At 39.7% G+C, this 17,620-nt stretch overlaps 1 protein-coding gene across 8 annotated transcripts in view; it reads left to right on the plus strand.

Moving 5' to 3' along the window:
* TWSG1 (twisted gastrulation BMP signaling modulator 1) overlaps window positions 1-17,620 on the plus strand; it is a 145,058-nt gene that overhangs the window by 91,737 nt on the left and 35,701 nt on the right. For 5 of the 8 annotated variants that reach the window (XM_036092511.2, XM_078060597.1, XM_078060591.1 and 2 more), the window contains one exon: window positions 451-510. The exons of the other annotated variants lie outside the window; for them this stretch is intronic. In XM_036092511.2, coding sequence (XP_035948404.2) covers window positions 451-510 — 60 coding nt within the window. The remainder of the gene's footprint in view (window positions 1-450; window positions 511-17,620) is intronic. 8 annotated transcript variants of the gene reach the window in all.

Consider the following 17,620-nt stretch of genomic DNA (forward strand, 5'->3'; position numbering starts at 1 on the left):
GGGGAGTGGGAGAGGGAGAAGCAGGCATCCCACCGAGCAGGGAGCCCGATGCAGGGCTCGATCCCAGGACCCTGGGACCACGACCCGAGCTGAAGGCAGACGCCCAACGACTGAGCCACCCAGGTGCCCCTTCCTCGAACTTTTTATAAGGAATCTCTAGGTTGTGCTATTTTTTTTTTTTTTTTTTTGACAGAGATAGCAAGAGCAGGAACACAGGCAGGGGGAGAGAGAGAAGCAGGCTTCCTGCTGAGCAGGGAGGCTGAAATGGGGCTTGATCCCAGGGTCCTGGGATCATGACCTGAGCTGAAGGCAGACGTTTAACGACTGAGCCACCCAGGCGCCCTAGACTGAGCTTTTAATAGCTTCTCGAATCCAGAGCCAAACCAAATACTTGCCATCACACTGTGCCTGCAATACCTATAGATTTGGGTGAATTTCTCTCTTCTCAAGGTCTTCAACATATCCCGAAGTTCCTACACCTGCCAGGAAGTGACCTTCTTTATTTACCAGGTAAGGCTGCTGGGAACTCTGTAAGCAAGGTATCACACTGATATTTCCAAGGGGCTTTATTGGCTCCATAAAATCAATCTGAGTTTCTTAAAGCCGTCTGGTCATATCTGAGTCTATGCATGTCTCTCTCAAATATGACATGCTAGTCAAAGCTCTGGTAATGTAACCAGTGTTTCCAATGGTGTCCTGTTACAAGGAGAACAGTTTCATTGAACTTATGCAAATAATTATATTGCTATGAAAGAAAGAATACTCACTGAGTGTTTCTGAATTTCAGAGGGTCCAGGTAAGGAGAAAAGTTAAATGTTTCAATTTACTCCCAAAAGAATATATTATCATAGTTCTGTAAGTTATAGATATCTTAAGAGAAAAAACTCCTTAAATATAAAAGAGCAAATATTAGAGAACCAGCAATGTTCCAAACAAGAATCATAAAAAAAAACTATAATCATCTTCCTCAATTCATTCAGTCCCATGTTACTAATTCTTGCTTTGTTTTGATGCAGCTTTCCCATTAGTTCTGGAAATTCTTATCCAGTTTAATTTTATGATCTTAAGGATATCAAAAACCTGTTTGTTAGAAAGTCCTTTTCATAAATCTCCTTGAAGACAAAACTCATTCTGCAAGAGCATCAGAATGATAACTATAAATGATAAAAGACTAAGAAATGGACATGGTTAAAGATCTGATGAGAGTTCATGATAATGCAGTTAACAAGGAAATCTGCTTATTTCTGTGACACATAGCATTTTAATAATTAGAATGTCAAGTGATGACCTTATACCAGAACATATTTGAAACTTCAGAAATTTCATGTATTTTCTAGAACAGTTATAGCATTTACCCAAACAATATAACCTAAGGTTTATTATCATTTATTTGACAATGCTTCCCAAGTAATTTAACACCAAATAAACAAGCCTAATTAGTTGAAAAGGCTTCATTTAGAATTCGAATCTTGGGAACTTTTAAAGCACATGCCTAAATAGGATCACAGATCAGTATAAAAAACTCAATACTTAATTAACCATGCTGGCAGTAAGAGATTCTACAGAAGGTTATACAGTTGTTCACAAAACTTAGCTCCTTCAATATTGAGAAATTTTAACTTTCTTAAGTAATGGAAGACCTGATAAAGACAAAACATAGAAGCTTTGGTTTTCTGGGCAGGTAAGAAAAACCTTTGTTTACAATTTCTTATCAGGAGCAGACCAATAATCCAAAAAAACTGTCTTTTTAACAGAGAGAAAAACAGAATTTCAATCTTATGCCAGTATGCTTTTAAAATCCATTTATTTCAGTTTCAGTCTTGACCACATATAAAATTCTTTCCAAAGATTTCCCTTCACAAACCTTATATACAACTCTCTTTTTCAGTTTTTGTTCTAAGCCTTTTCTCTCTAAATAGCCAGTCTGATTTTAGGGCACAATTACTTTTTTTTTTTCCCCCTCAACAAAATGTATTATCATTTCTTATACCTTCCTTACACATTTCCTACTTTGCTACATACAGACTTTCTTTCCTTATCATTTCCATCAGTCTTAATTACATTTGGCAGAATTTTAACTTAAGAAACCCTAGTCTCCAGTGAAAATTAAGTAATAACTGATGTGGAAATGTTGAGGTTCAGAGCCAACGGCCAAGAAAGAATTCTTGAGACGTTTTTGGTGCAAAAAGGTATTTTTTATTATAGCACGGGGACAGGGCCCGTGGGCAGAAAGGGCTGCACTGGGATTGTGAGGAGCAATTGATTATATACTTTGGAGATGGGGGAGGTAAAGACAGTGGGAAGTTTCCAAAAAGTTTAGAAGATTTACAGGATCCTGGAGGCCTAGCTATTGTAAGTTAATGTTGCTTTTTCTTCTAGCAAGGTAGTAACATTAAGACAGTTGGGAGTTCCTGGAGGAATGTCATACTCTGCCAGTCTCAAATATTTGTCAGTGTGCTGCAGGTTAGAAGGAAATCTAATTTTATCTACATTTCCTTTTGCCTTTGTTCTCCACATCATTCCCTGCTGAACAGTTCTGACCCTTAAATCTTTAAGGTTGTTGAAGGTGGAAGTTCTCATCTTCTGTAACTTCTTCCTGCTGAATATGGGTGTAGAGATGTCCCTACCTATGGGTGAACATTGGTCAGTTGGGGGTATATATAGAGAGAGTTCCAAAGGCAGAGCAGCCAGTCCAAGGTGGACAACATATATCAACCTTCTTGAGTAAAAAGGAACATCTGTTGGCTTGAAGTTATGGCAATGAAGGAGTCTCAGCACCAGGCAGGGAGACATTGGAAAAGATAACAAAATATGGTTGTTATTATTATGAGAAAGAGAAGCCTGAATAAAAGACCTTTGATAGTTGACCAAAGTCTTTCTCCAGGCCAGGAGTTTAACCAATCACTAAAGAAAAGAGAGATCGTCTAAAGCGCCAATTTGGGTATTTATTAAGGACCTCCTTATGCCAAATTACTTTCTAATACTACAGATGGAGGAAAAATGGATGCCAAATGATCATACCAATGAAAAACAGATCATGTCCATCTTTATTTTAAATTGGGAAGATTAGCTGGAGTAGTGATAGTGTTTGGGAACGCACCCGTGAATCCAGGCAAAACCTAAGGTACAACGACCTATCCACCCTGGAGGAAGCCAGGGCCATAGATTAGTCCCACATAACCAGTGGGTTCCGTTTGGAGCTAGCCATCTGATTCCAGGTCGCCTTCTCCAATCAGTAGCAAACCAGTCAGTAGTCTGGAGTACAATGGTTTGAGAACATGCTTCTGATGGTAGCCATCCTAAGTGACGTGTGCTATTTACCCAGGTATCATATGTATGATTTCTTTGTTCCCAGCATAAAATTGCCTTTTGACTGAGCTGTGCAGTGGTGGGTGTGAGCCATAAATACTCATCCCAAATTTGATATGTGCCATCCTCAGTATAGCGATAAGTAGGGTTTTGTAATTTAGGCACTCGTTGGTGGGCATCAATTTGTGGGTTTGTAAAATCAGTTAATATTTTAATAGTTTGATGGTATGAAAAGGTCTGGTTATGTCCTGGTAAATTCCATGTCCTATTGATCATGGGCCAGGAAAAAACATTCTGATTAGTGATAGACTGATCACGAAACATGATATCATTATGTATTATTTCTGAAATGTAATTATATAGAGAGTGCCAATCAGTACCTTGTATAGGAGAAATCCACCAGGATAACCCAGCTGTACTTGACAGAACTCCACAAGCTGTTTGATTTTGTAGTTTAGCGTAATGTTGTGCCCACTGTAGAAAGGAATTGTGAGCTAAGATAGATGAATAGAAAACAAAGAGAAAATATACATCCTTCATTGTTGTCTGAAGAGGAGTTTGAGATCTTCTACAGGTTCACAGGAGTTAGAACGCACATTAGTTTGTTCATGGGTTTCCTGTGAAGGAGTTACAGGTTTTATTCTAGATATGTGAGCCCATGAAGAGTGTCCCTCTAATTTTACTGCAGTAGGAGTACCTAATATGATCCGATATGGACCTTTGCATTTTGGATGTAAGTCCCCTGCTATATTTGACTTCCAATCTTTTAAATAAACCATGTCTCCAGCACTTACATGGGGTGGACTTTTAGTTATAGTTAAATCAGGTTTTGGGAGCATGTGATCAGTATACTTATTAAGTAACTCATGAATTAAACCAGCCTCGAGTGAATAATTTAATAAAGCAGTATAGTCTTTCTCTATTGATAGGTCTACCAGTGAGTTAAGGCTTTGCATATACAAGAGTTGGGGGAATCCATCCCATTTTCCAGTTGTTCACATAATCATATGCCCAAAGGTCTTGTTATTATCCTCACAGAATAACAAGCAAGAAGATTGTCTATACATGAGCTATTTCTCTGAAGTTTATCTCAAGTTGTCCAGCATCAGTTTTTAAGGCTTTAGGAAAAAGGGCAGTTTTAGTTTTTAATGATTTTAAGTCAAGAGGAATGGAAGAAGATTGGAAACCTTAGTTAGAGAGCCATAGCCAGATATTTGAGGAAACCAGAAGAACTCAGGATCTAACCTAGTTTATAATAAATAGTGTTAAAATTTAACTCTGCAAAGATGTGTTTTTGAAACACAATTTCTCAGGGTGCCTGGGTGGCTCAGTTAAGCATCTGCCTTCGGCTCAGGTCATGATCCCAGGGTCCTGGGATAGAGTCCCACATGGTGCTCCCTGCTCAGCGGGGAGCCTGCTTCTCCCTCTCCCTCTGCCCTTATTCCCTGCTCATGCTCTCGCTCTCTCTCAAATAAATAAATAAATATCTTTAAAAAAACACATAATTCTCTATAATTACCCTCATTTCCAGAGATAACCAAATCAAAACTAATCCGTTTGTAAAACAAGTCCAATTTTAACAAACTTTGCCTAATTATTTACATAAGCTCAGCAAGAATAGTGATTGATCATACAGATCTTTTAAAATTTGCTTTGCTAGAACTTTTTATAAGGAATGTCAATCGAACTTTTAGTAGCCTCTTTAGGCCAGAAGCCAAGCCAAGTGCTTGCCATCAGACATGCCTGCAATACCTGTAGATTTGGGCGACTTCCTCTTCTTGAGGTTCCTAAAATAGACTGATGTTCCTGCACCTGCCAGGAAGTGACATTCTTCACTCACCTGGTGAGGCTGCTGGGAACTCCGTAAGCAAGGTATCAGGCTGATATTTCCAAGGGGCTTTATTGGCTTCATGCTTCATAAAGTCAACCTTAGATCCTTAAAGCTGCATGGTCATATCTGAGTAGATGCATGTCTCTCAAATATGACATTCCAGTCAAAGCCTTGGTAAAATACCAATGTTTCCAGTGGTGTCCTGTCACAAGTAGAACAGAGTCTTATTGAACTTACGCAAATAACTATGATTGCCATGAAAGTCAGAATACTCAGTGAGAGTCTCTGAATTTCACAGGGCTCAGGTAAAGAGAAAAGGTAAATGCTTCAATTTGTTCACAAATGAATATTTTATCACATTTCTGTAAGTCATAGAGATATCTTAAAATTTCCTTAATCTGGAAGAGCAAACATTAGAGAACCAGCAATGTTTCAAACAAGAGTCACGAAAACCACGGTCCTCTTCCTTAATTTATTTAGTCCCATGTTACTATTCTTTAGTTTGAATGCAACTTTTAGTTAGTTCTGGAAATTCTTACCCATTTTACTTTTATTATCTTAAAGAGATCAGAAAACCTGTATTTGTCAAAAACCCTATTTATGAATCTCATTGAAGATGAAATATGTTTTGCAAGAGAATAACTATAAATGACAAAAGACTCAAGAATGGACATGGTTAAAGATCTGATGAGAGGTTACAATGTAGCTGGCAAGGAAACCTGGTCATTTGTATGACACATAATGCTTCAATAATTAGAATGTTAAGTGACAACCTTATTACCAAAACATATTAGAACTTCAGGAATGTCATATATACATATATATGTATATATTTGAACAGTTATAGCATTTACCCACCCAATACAACCTAAGGCTTACCATTATTTGTTTGACAATTCTTCCAGAGTAACTTAACATACCAAATATACAAGCCTAATTGGTCAAAAATTAAATTTACATTTACGATTTAAAGCTGGAGAAATTTGTTTAAAAACCTTAGAAAGTTATAAAACACATGCCTAAATAGGATTTCAGATCATTACAAAATTTAAAAATTATTTATTTAACCAAGGTGGTAATAAGAGATTCCAAAGGCAAATATGTAGGGTTATATAGTTTTTAGCAAAACTTAACTCCTTTAACAGTGAAGTTTAAGTAATCAAAGACCTGATAAAGACAAAACATAGAAACTGGTTTTCTGGGCAGACAAAAAAAAAAAAAAAAACCTTTGTATTTTCTTATCAAGAGCAGGGGCTCAACAATTCAAGGAAAAAAATTTTTTAACAGAGGGAAAAGCAGAATTTCAATCTTATACCAGGGTACTTTTAAAATCCATTCATTTCAGCCTTAGTCCTGACCACATATAAAATTCCTTTTCAGAGATTTCCCTTCATAAACCTACAACTTTTTCATTCAAAGTTGCTTCCCTTATTTCCATCAGTCTTAATTACATTTAGCAGAATTTTAACTCTTAGAAACCCTAGTCTCTAGTGAAAACTAAGTAGTAACCAACTGTGAACTGTTATACCAGAATTCTTTAGATGGCAAACTAATCAATCTATTAAGCACAAAGCATGTTTTCCAACAGACCCAAATGTTCTTATTTTCTCTGCAATAAGAAGCAGAAAGTGCAAACCTACATTCAGTAATCAATACTTTAGCACTTTATCCTACTTGGGAAAGACCTAGATGTCCAACAAATTCAATTATCCAAGCAAAACTTTGAAGTTTCAGGTTACCAAAGACTTGGAAAGCTGTTTTAACAATTACCCATGAAAACTTTGAGACATCCAAAATTAACCATCATTTTAAGTCATCTTTTTGCTAACAAAGTGCAAGAAAGATAACACAAGCTTATTTGACCTTCAGTAATCTCTGGTGGAATAGAAGTTTCATATTTAATGCTGATAACTCTAAAGACATGTCTATTTCAATTAAACCAACAAACTTCAGTTAGTTTAAACACTGAATTATGTTCCACTTGAGTTCATTCTAAAAGTCAAAAGTCAATCAATTTGTTCCCCATTGCCAATTTTCGCCTGGGACACTGCTGGGGAAATCTGAAGTGGGTGGTGTAAGTGCAGTGGAGTGCTCTAGACTCCTTGACAGTGAGGGGAGGAAGAGGAGCCATGGTGCTGGAGGCACCCAGATGGTATAGGAGCCAGTTATGTAGGCTGCACCCAAGGTGGCGCAAAACTGGGAGGAAGGGGAGGGGAAGGTAGAAGGGGTGAGGTACCTCCAGGAAGGCTGGAGGTGGATAAAAGCCAAGAGGGCAGAGAAAAAGGTCTTCCCGGTCCTAGAGCTCATCAGCTTGGACAGATGAAAAAACAGGCAGTCCACATCAGGCTGGTGAAGACCACAAACTTCCCCATAAACAAAAGGAGTTTCAGCAGCTGCTTGGGAATATTCCTGAAAATCCCCGTCCTGAGGTAGACTAACCAGAGACAGCTGGTTCCAATTATAGCCTTTAACCTGGGAAGTGAGTGAGGGAGAAGCCCCCACATACGGCTAAAGTAAGCTGGGTCTATCAGGAGGAACAGTGAGAGAGTCAGGGTCCCCTTCATTAGGGATGGCCTGTGTTTCCTCCAGTGACCTGCGTTTATTTGGAGGAGGCTTATTTAGATAATTATCATCCACCATGTCAGGAGGGAGTTTATCAGCCTGGTCCATTTGCCCAGTTTACTGCAGAAGAGACCTAACTGATACAGGAGGTCAGTCCTTTCTTAAATTTTACAATCTGAATTGTTTCCAGTGGGTTAAAAGACATTCCAAGGGAGAGTCCTTGGGAATTGAAGAAGAGAGAAGGTGGGTTACCAAAAATCTCCCCCCCACCCCTGACTCCCGGGTGACATCCCACACAGGATATGTCAGAAGTTCCAGGTATCAAAAGTGACTAGAGGAGTCCTTCAAACGAAATCACCATTGATCACTGTCCTGCTGTAAAGGCCCTGTAGGAGGGATGCCAGCGCTCCCCCCACCCTTCCCCATTGCATCCTAAGCTACAAATGGGTGCTGGAGAATGGACCAAGATATCGTGCCATGCCTTGCCTTGCCTTGCTGTGAAGGCCGTGCCCTGAAGGCCATGAAGAACCTGCCATTTTTAACCTATGAAAAACATTAGCTAAGTTTCACAAGGGGAAACTCCCCAATTTTGTAATTTAAGTACTCAGTAGGCGACATTGATGGAAAACAGTAAAGATAGAAACCCATAATGGTTTAAGCAACATTCTAACACATGTAGTTCTTATAGCCAACTTCCCAAGGAAACGATCCCCAGTTGGATTTTAATTTATTCAGGTACTGGTTTCGGCTGGCTTCGGGTGGAGGTTTTGCGGCTAGAGACATGGAGGGGATCACGTTAGACCAATGAGGAGGGAACCTCACACAGGTGTCCTAAGACCGGCAGCTGTCCTGGTGACCTAGGTGCTGTCCTGCCCCAAACAGACAACTTTGTATAAGGACAGGAATGAAGAGAGGGCATTAAGTTTCTAGGTCTTATTACCATTCCAGCCATGGTACTAACTTCCAGCCAAAAGGCAGGCTTCTCTTCCTCCCTGTAGAGTAGCCACGGACTAGAGGACTGCAGCCTGAGCAATTGACATGAAAGTGTTTCAATAAGACCCTACTCCTTGAAGAGCCCCTGAAATGAAAGTCAAGGAAGAGGAGGAATTACTCACCAAGTTTGTGCTGAGGTTTCGAAGTCCAGATGAGAAGTTTCAGGCCGCACACTGTAATGCCAAAATGATGTGGAAATGTTGGGGTTCAGAGCCAACAGTCAAGAAAGAATTCTTGAGATGTTTTTGGTGCAAAAAGGTGTTTTTTTATTATAGCATGGGGACAGGACCTGTGGGCAGAAAGGACTGCACTGGGATTGTGAGGAACAACTGATTATATACTTTGAAGATGGGGAAGGTAGAGACAATGGGAAGTTTCTGAAAGGTTTTTCATATGTTAAAGGAGACTTACAGGATCCTGGAGGCCTAGCTATTGTCAAGCAAGCATTAACATAAGACAGTGGGGAGTTCCTGGAAGAATGTCATACTCTGCTAGTCTCGAGTATTTGTCAGTGTGCTGCAGGTTAGAAAGAAATCTAATTGTATCTACATTTCCTTTTGCCTTTGTTCTCCACATCAGTAAACAATTGTGAACTGTTACACCAGAATTCTTTAGACTGGCAAATTTATGAATACATTTCATAATTTCTAAAAACATGTGTTTTCCCATAGTACAGTCTTTCAATAAAGCATAAAGCATGTTTACCAACAGACTCAAGTACCCTCAGTTTCTCTGCAATAAGAAGCCAAAAGCACAAACCTATATCATTAATCTTTATCTTATTTGGAAGACTTAGATATCCAGTGAATGCAATCCAGTTTATCATTTGACTTAACAAAACTTCTAAGTTTCAGGTTACCAAAAATTTTGAAAGCTATTTAAAAGTTTTATCTATAAACCTTTTTATTTATTTAACCTGCTCATTCCTAACAATTACCCATAAAAGCTCTTATGAGACAGACAAAATTAACCATCATTTGAATCCATCTTTTGCTGACAAATTGCAACTTATTTGACTTTTAGTAAACCCAGGTAAAAGGTAACTCTAAAGACGCGTCTATCTTAAACTAACAAATTAAAATTAGCTTTAATACAAAATATATTGCACTTGTACCCACTAAAAGTTAATCAATTTGTTCCCCACTGTCAATTTTACTTGAGGCATCAGTGGGAAAATTTGAAGGGGTGGTTTAAGTCCAATGGAACCCTTGGGCCCCTTTGTGCTGATTTGGGAGGTTCTTCAGTTTGGACCTCAAAAGGAGGTATCCCAACAGCTTGGGGTGCTCTTCTCTCCTTGATAGTGAGGATAGCAGGAGCCAGAGGCCTGGAGAATAGTGCAGGACCAGGTTATGTAAGCCACACCCAGGCTGGTGCAGAAACAGGAGGAGGAGGGGGTAGAAGCAGAAGAGGTGAGGTACCACCAGCAAGGCTAGAGGCAGATGAAAGCCCAGACAGAAGAAAGAGGACTCCTGGTCCTAAAGTTGGTCAGTTCAGACAAATGAACAGATGCACGTTTTCTTTCCACCAACAAAAAGTGAAAATAGGCAGTCTATGTTGGGCGGGAGAAGATGGGGAACCTCCCCGAAAGAAAAGGAGTTTCAGCAGCTGGAATATGTCTTAAAGTCCCCATACCAAAGTAGACTAACCACAGACAACTGACTCCAAGAATCGTAGCCATTAACCCAGAAACAAATGAGGGAGAAGGCCCCACATACAACAAGAGTCAGGCAACATTGATTTAGTCCTCTCAAGATACATTTCAGATCTGACATACAAAAGAAGCACACAAAGAGGAGATGAAGAACTCGGGAAAGAGGGAGGCATGTACATGATCTTGGCAACAACCTGTTTACAAGAGGTGGGGGGCGCATAGAGAACGTGACAGAACACAGGTGACATGACAGATTAACAGAAGTAAGGGCCTGCAGCGGCTGAGCTGATGGTGGACTGAGGAGTAGAGGCTGAGGAGAGGGGTGTTCTCAAGCCACCTAAAGGAGTACGGACAGATCAGTGTTTTGATACAGGGTCACAAAGGCCTGACCATATGGGACTTTTGTCCACTTTTCTTGTCAGACTTCCCCGTCCTCTAGTTTATATTGAGGCCAACAGGGTTACAAAAGAAGCAGACTTGGGAAGGAAGCATATGAGGGATCAGGGTTAAATAGGTTTCAGTTTCTCAAGATGCATCCCAAGGGAGTGCCAGATGGAATTGAGGATTTAGAGGAAAGAAAGACAGTGAGAGTCTCCTGGACTAGAGGCATCCCTGCTAAACCCCAAAAGCATCACCTTGGATAGTCTGGACCCCAAGAACATCTCCCTGGAACCATCAAACTATCGTCCCTGGTGCAGGAGGGCATCCCCAACCTGCCCACCTCTTCAACCTCCTATGCTGCCTGAAGACGGAACCTCTGCCCATCCTTCCTGTCAGTCAACATGAGTTTCCTTGGGAGACAGGAAGTCTCCCCTGTACTGAGATTGCATTTAATCTGGTGTACCACCGATTTTTGTTTCATTTTTAGGCCTTTTCCCAGGTAGATCGGAAAGAGAGAGGAGAACAGAGAATAGTGACTAAGCAACTCTCCAGCACAAGGAAGGAGAGAGTTGGAGGAGACTCATGGACGAAGAGGGTCACTCAACCTGCTGTTATCTTATCCCTCTGTGGTCATCAAAAAGATGTTGCCAGGTGAACTGGGGAGACCTCGGGCCATGGGGCCTTGACCCAGGCAGATCCAAAGGAGTGGCCAAAGGTTCTTGGTCTTGTCATGAGAAGGAATTCAAGGACAGACATGCAGCACAGCACACAAGTAACAGAAGCAGGAAAGTTGATTAAAGTGAAAAAAAAAAGTACACTCTAGAGATCTGAGAGTAGTCAAGCTCAAGAGAGAGGTGCACATCCTAGGGAATGGGTTTCTATCTTTTCTTGACAGTTGTTCACTAGGGGGTGGAATGTTTATTATTTGGGGCAGGAAGTAGGGTTTGGCACTTTTTAAAAAAATTCAAACTGACTCATATATGTTAGGAGACAGCCCAAGAGGGAATTTTTTGGGACTGAGGAAGCTGATCCCATAGTTAAATCCAAGAAAATGAGGAAAATATATTAACCAAGAGTCCATAACCAAAATCCCCCTCAGCTTCCGAATGGCGTCCCATCAGGAATATTGCCGAAGGTTCCTGGGGTTCAGAGTGGCAAGAGGCATCCTTCTTCCTGACTGCTCTGACACCCTTGTACTACTTGAGAGAAGGGATGTTGATCTCCCTTTGCTTCTCCCACTGCATCCTCAACTACAGTAGGTGCTAGTAGATGGACTGAAATGCCACAAAGATTGAGGCTGCCTCTTTCAATTTTGAGGGAGTCAGTATATTTGGTGGCCAATAATAATACCCTTTGAAAGCCTCTAGATGTAGTATTAATGGATGAGGTAGCAGTCCTGCCCTTTGTTGAGAAGGGGCAGCTATTTTATATTGTATTAAGCATCCTATATCTAAGCTAGAAGTATCTTTAATCTAAGAGCACGACCAAGAACACCAAATAGCCCACGGGTAAGAACAAATGAGAGACATGAAAAAATGAAAGTATGGGACTCCTATTTAATCCAAACAACTTTCTCATGAGCTTTATCCATGATCCAGTCCCAAGGGAGCAGTCTCCTATTGAGGAGTGCCCCAACTGTGTAATAGCTCCAACCTGTCCCTTTCTAGAAGCATGTGGTCTGATGTATCTTGGATTTTATGCTCATCCAGCGATCTCACCACGTTATTGAGAAGGAAACCTTCCTCAGGAGTCTTAGGATTCACGGCCGTCCTAATGACTCGTATGGCTGTCCAATGCCCTAGAAGAATACAGGTATTCAAAGAACAGGTAAAACAGGGAGAGCCTGATTTCTGAGCCCAGTGCCATTATGGCCAAGGTACTAGTGTCCAGCCAGGTGGCAGGAGTTTGTCCTTCTCTGTAGCCACAGGCAGGAGGTTTTCTACTGAGCACTCAGACAAGGCACATTCTGAAGGGTCGTACTATTCAGGACCTCTCTGAAAAAGAACAAATAAGAAACAAAGGTGGGGGTGGGGGTGTAAAGACTTACCAAGCCACTCTGAAGCTCTTGGATTCTTTTTGTCGCTGTCCCTGTACAGGCCCCCCAAAATGATGGGGGGTCGTCAAGTATAGCAGTCAAGAAAGGATTCTTGAGACCTTTACGGTGCAACTTAGTAAGTTTATCTAAGTAGCACAGGGACAAGACCCATGGGCAGAAAGAGCTGTGCTTTTTGCTGTGTGAGGCTGGTGGTTATATACTTAGTAATTGAAGGGAAGGGGGCATGCAGGGAGTGTCAGATTACAAAAGTTTCTTTGCATTTCTTTTAATTTCTACTTGTAAAACTACTTTTGCAAGATTTCTCTGGTGCTTAACATGCACTTTGATATTAACTATAGGTGAGATATACAGGCAGTCATGAGACTCTTAAAGAGGCACATATTTGATGCTTATCAAAAGTATGTAGGCTTTAGGTCAGGCTTCCCGACTAAGGGTAAACATTTTCCTGCTTCTGTCCCTCATCAATTTCACAATCCTACTGAACCACTTTCGGGTCCCTTGTAAATGATATTTTATCAGCCTGGGACACTTTTCCCTTTGTGCCTACCCTTCACCCCTTTCACTGGCTGACTAATGAAGGTCTCAGGCTTTAACCCCAGGGAATTCCTCAGCAGCATCTTAACCTGAGTCATTACCCTAGTCAGGAAGTAACCCTAGTCAGGAAGTAACTGTGAATTGCCACTCTTTCAGCCGGTGTCTGGGTTTTGAGTGGGTCATATGTAGGTGTTGCAAATGCATCTTTGCTATGTGGCTTAGGGTTTTTCTAGACTGCTGGTACTCTAGGAGACTTGGAGATCAGGGGACTTCTCTAGCAACCTAGCAAGAAGACCATGCATGTTGTTGATACAGTTTTTGGTATCTTTGAAGGCAATTTCTGTTGCAGAAAAGATGAATCAGAAATTAATATGCATTTTAAAAATTAACGTTTAATTTATTTGATTTACAAATTTTAAAAACCTAGCTAATTCTTCCATAAGTTTTTAAAAATACTAAATATTATTTCCTAACAGTTTAACAATGTAGGTATATATCTAAAAGTTTTCAAGGCTCTCTCTTTTTTTTTTTATTATGTTATGTTAATCACCATACATTAATTACATCATTAGTTTTTGATGTAGTGTTCAAGGCTCTCTTTCAATGTTTGCTGAGTCCTTAGACAACAATTAAATTAAACTTATAATAAAGTGAACCTGTTGAAAGTTCCAATTCTACACACAAACTTAGGAAGATTTCAACTGAAAATTAAGCCTAATTCAATTTCTCAATTACACACTTTAGATTGGATATATGTGGCTGTGTTCTAATGAGCAAAATCCTCTCCAACATTCAATTAAATATGCCAATTCTTAACACAAAACACTGATAATATGGTTTTGATTCTCATATCCTAGATCCACTAAATTATTCCAAGGTTGAAAAACAGGTTCCTGTTACACAAGACAGCTAACTGAGGTTTCTTATGACCTCAGTAAAAATGGATGCCAGGGAACCTGACAGCTGACAGAGGCCAGATTAGAGGACAAGACTTGAGCCAAGATTTAGCCAAAGGTGCCCCTAAAAACCATGTCCTCAAGGGGGCCTGCCCCTGGAGAAGCAGGACAAAATATGTGTTCTTTACGGACAAATCACTACCAAGGAGATGAGCATGCCCAGTTTTTTTCCCAAATTTGCCAATCAAGTTATTCCTCTGCCCAAGGGCAGAATGAACACAGGAGCAGAGAAAGGCCCAGAGGTCCACTAAATGATTTCCTACCCAGGAAGGAAATATCAGGGATGGGAAAAAGTTCTCATCAAATAGCCCTATAAGCAAAGTCCCTCGGGTCCAAGTTACAATACATTACCTATGTCTTCCCAGCTTCTCAGAGAAGTCTGCACTTCCCACCCGAGTCAACGACTGAGTTGGACTTTGCATATATTTGGTTTTATAAGATAAGTTTCTGTAAGTACTCTTTAATGAAATCCTCAAGTATGGAAATGTCTTTTGGAATAACTCTCAAGAATGTTGAACCTGATGGCATCTTGCATCTTTTCATGTTCCAAGGATCATACAACTCTTTTAAAATAATACCCCAGAATTTGGGTATCTCCAATGACTTTGCCTAACTAGTGGCAACAACTCTGAGGTCTTTCTATAGAAACCTATTACTATTGGGGATTTCAAGGAGATTTTTTTTAAATTAACATATAATGTATTATTAGTTTTAGAGGTACAGGTCTGTGATTCATCAGTCTTATATAATACCCAGTGCTCATTACATCACATACCGTCCCCAGTGTCCATCACCCAGTTACCCCATCCCTCCACCCCAGGCCCCTCCAGCAACCCTCAGTTTTTTTCCTATGATTAAGAGTTTCTTATAGTTTGTTTCCCTCTCTGGTTTTGTCTTGTTTTATTATTTCTTCTCTTCCCCTATGATCCTCTGTTTTGTTTCTTAAATTCCACATATCAGTGAGATCATATGGTAATTGTCTTTCTCTGATTGACTTATTTCGCTCAGCATAATACCCCCTAGTTCCATCCATGTCATTGCAAATGGCAAGATTTCATTTTTGATGGCTGAGTAATATTCCATTGTATATATATTTCACATCTTCTTTATCCATTCATCTGTTCATGGACATCTGGGCTCTTTCCATAGTTTGGCTATTGTGGACATTGCTGCTATAAATATTGGGGTGCAGGTGCCCCTTCGGATCACTACATTTGTATCTTTGGGGTAAATACCCAGTAGTGCAATTGCTGGGTCATAGCATAGCTCCATTTTCAACTTTTTGAGGAAAGAGTGGCTGCACCAGCTTGCATTCCCACCAACAGTGTAGGAGGGTTCCTAAGGGGACTTTATTCTTAGAAATTTGTCATGGCTGACCATAGGTCTGTCTTTACTGTTTTCTCCCTTCCATCCCTATTTGAAGCCTCTCATTTTTTTAGCAGCTAATAATAGAGAGCTGAAGTAGTTGTAGTTTGTTTTTTGTTTTTCTCACATAACATGAAGTCTAAAAATAAGTAGACCAGGGATGGAATAGGGGCTCCACACTGTCAGCAGGAAATAGGCACCTTCTTTTTGCTCTGCTATCCTCAAGTTTGTCTCATGGTTTCAAGATGCCTACTGGATCTCCAACCATCATATATACTTTCCAAGAAAGAGGAAGCAGATTAGAGCAAAAAATCTACATCTCCAAGCCAAGTCAACATTCAGGAAGCCCATCTAAAAACCTCTGCTTACCTCTCCTTGGCAACCACTAACTGCGAGAATGACAAGGAATAAAAGTGTAAGTGAGGAAAGAAGATAGGGAGATTGGTAGGCACTACACAGTCTGCTATGTATGGGTGACTATAACATCCTAAACACCTCCCATTCATAGTATTTTCTACTCTGTGTTGTAGTTGCCTGTTTACTTGGCTGTATATCCCCTTCACCAGAATGAGGTTGTATGTCTAGCTTGAAAACACAAAACTAGCCCCTGTCCTAGCTAGGAAAAGCACTGCTTCTAGACTGAGTGGCTGGTGGAAAGGATGAGGTGTTTATGACTGTCAGAAGGGGCATGACTTTGAATGATCTAGATTAAGTTAGCTAGGAGCAGTTTCTGAGTGGGTTGGTTTTGAAGTATATAAGTTGGATAACTTTTCAAGAGCTAACAGTGGCCTTTTTAATGGCATTTCTTATTTAATACAGTTACATTTTTCTCTGGCTGAATTTCTGTAGAAAAGATTCATGTCCTCTCATTTTCTCTGCCTTATTTGTAGGTGAAATAAATTATTTCTTTTAAGCCAAAGAAGCATATGTAATCCATAATTGGACCAGTTTACTAAAGCTCATAAATTAGTCTGTAGTGATTTTCATTCCTGAACAAGAGAGCCCAGCCTTGAGATTTTTTCCATATTAAAATCATGGACCAAGGAGTCTTCCCTTTGGATTCTGAAATAGTCATGCAGAAGAGAACTCTCTAGCATAATACTGCCCAATAGAATTATAATGCAACACACAAATGTAAATCACATATGTAATTTAAAATTTTCTGGTAACCACATTTAAAAAGTAAAAAGAAACAGGTAAAATTAATTTTAATAATATATTTTCTTTAACTTAATATATACAAATTAACATTTTGTCAAAAGTTCACAAATAACAGAAGTAAAACCAATGAATCACTGAAGCACTAATTAGTAAAAGTTTATTGTACATGCACTAAAAAGTTTGCAAATGGGGGCACTCAAACCAAAAACATGGAATGGAGCTCAGGGCTATATATAGTGAGAAAACAGTGACTGTTTATTCTTCACAATTAATTAGTTATAATATGAGAATTCTCTCTCTTTTTTTTAAGCATTTGGAATATTTTTAAGTGAGAGGGAATTAGTCAGTGGTTACCTCATGTCAACCTTGGGAAACAAAGTTTAAGTTTTGCTTATGATTTTCAGAGGCATAAGCAAGAAATGACCCAGGTCTAGTTAGCCTTACAAAATAAGATATATTAAGCTTTTTTTGTATGACTGAACTGGTTTTGTCTGCCCAGGGAATTTTCAAGGCTGATTTCTACTTGTTTTTGATTTAACAGTTTCAACGTGGAATTCATATAAAAATTATTAGTGGCACATTTTACATTGTTTTTTTGATATCAAGTCCTTGAAATCCAAAGTATGTGTCACATTCACAATGCATTCCAATTTGGACTAGTCACAATTCAAGTGCTCTCTAGCCACATGTGGCTAGTGGCTACTATACTGGACATCACAGATCTGGAGGACTTATACCATCTTAATTCTGTCACTTATTATCTTGTTGATCTTCTGTCTATCATAAGTTACTTATTTTCTGGAGCCAGGGGGTCTTGGCAT

This window comes from Halichoerus grypus, chromosome 13 (assembly GCF_964656455.1).
Source record: "Halichoerus grypus chromosome 13, mHalGry1.hap1.1, whole genome shotgun sequence".
Taxonomy (NCBI): Eukaryota; Metazoa; Chordata; class Mammalia; order Carnivora; family Phocidae; genus Halichoerus; species Halichoerus grypus.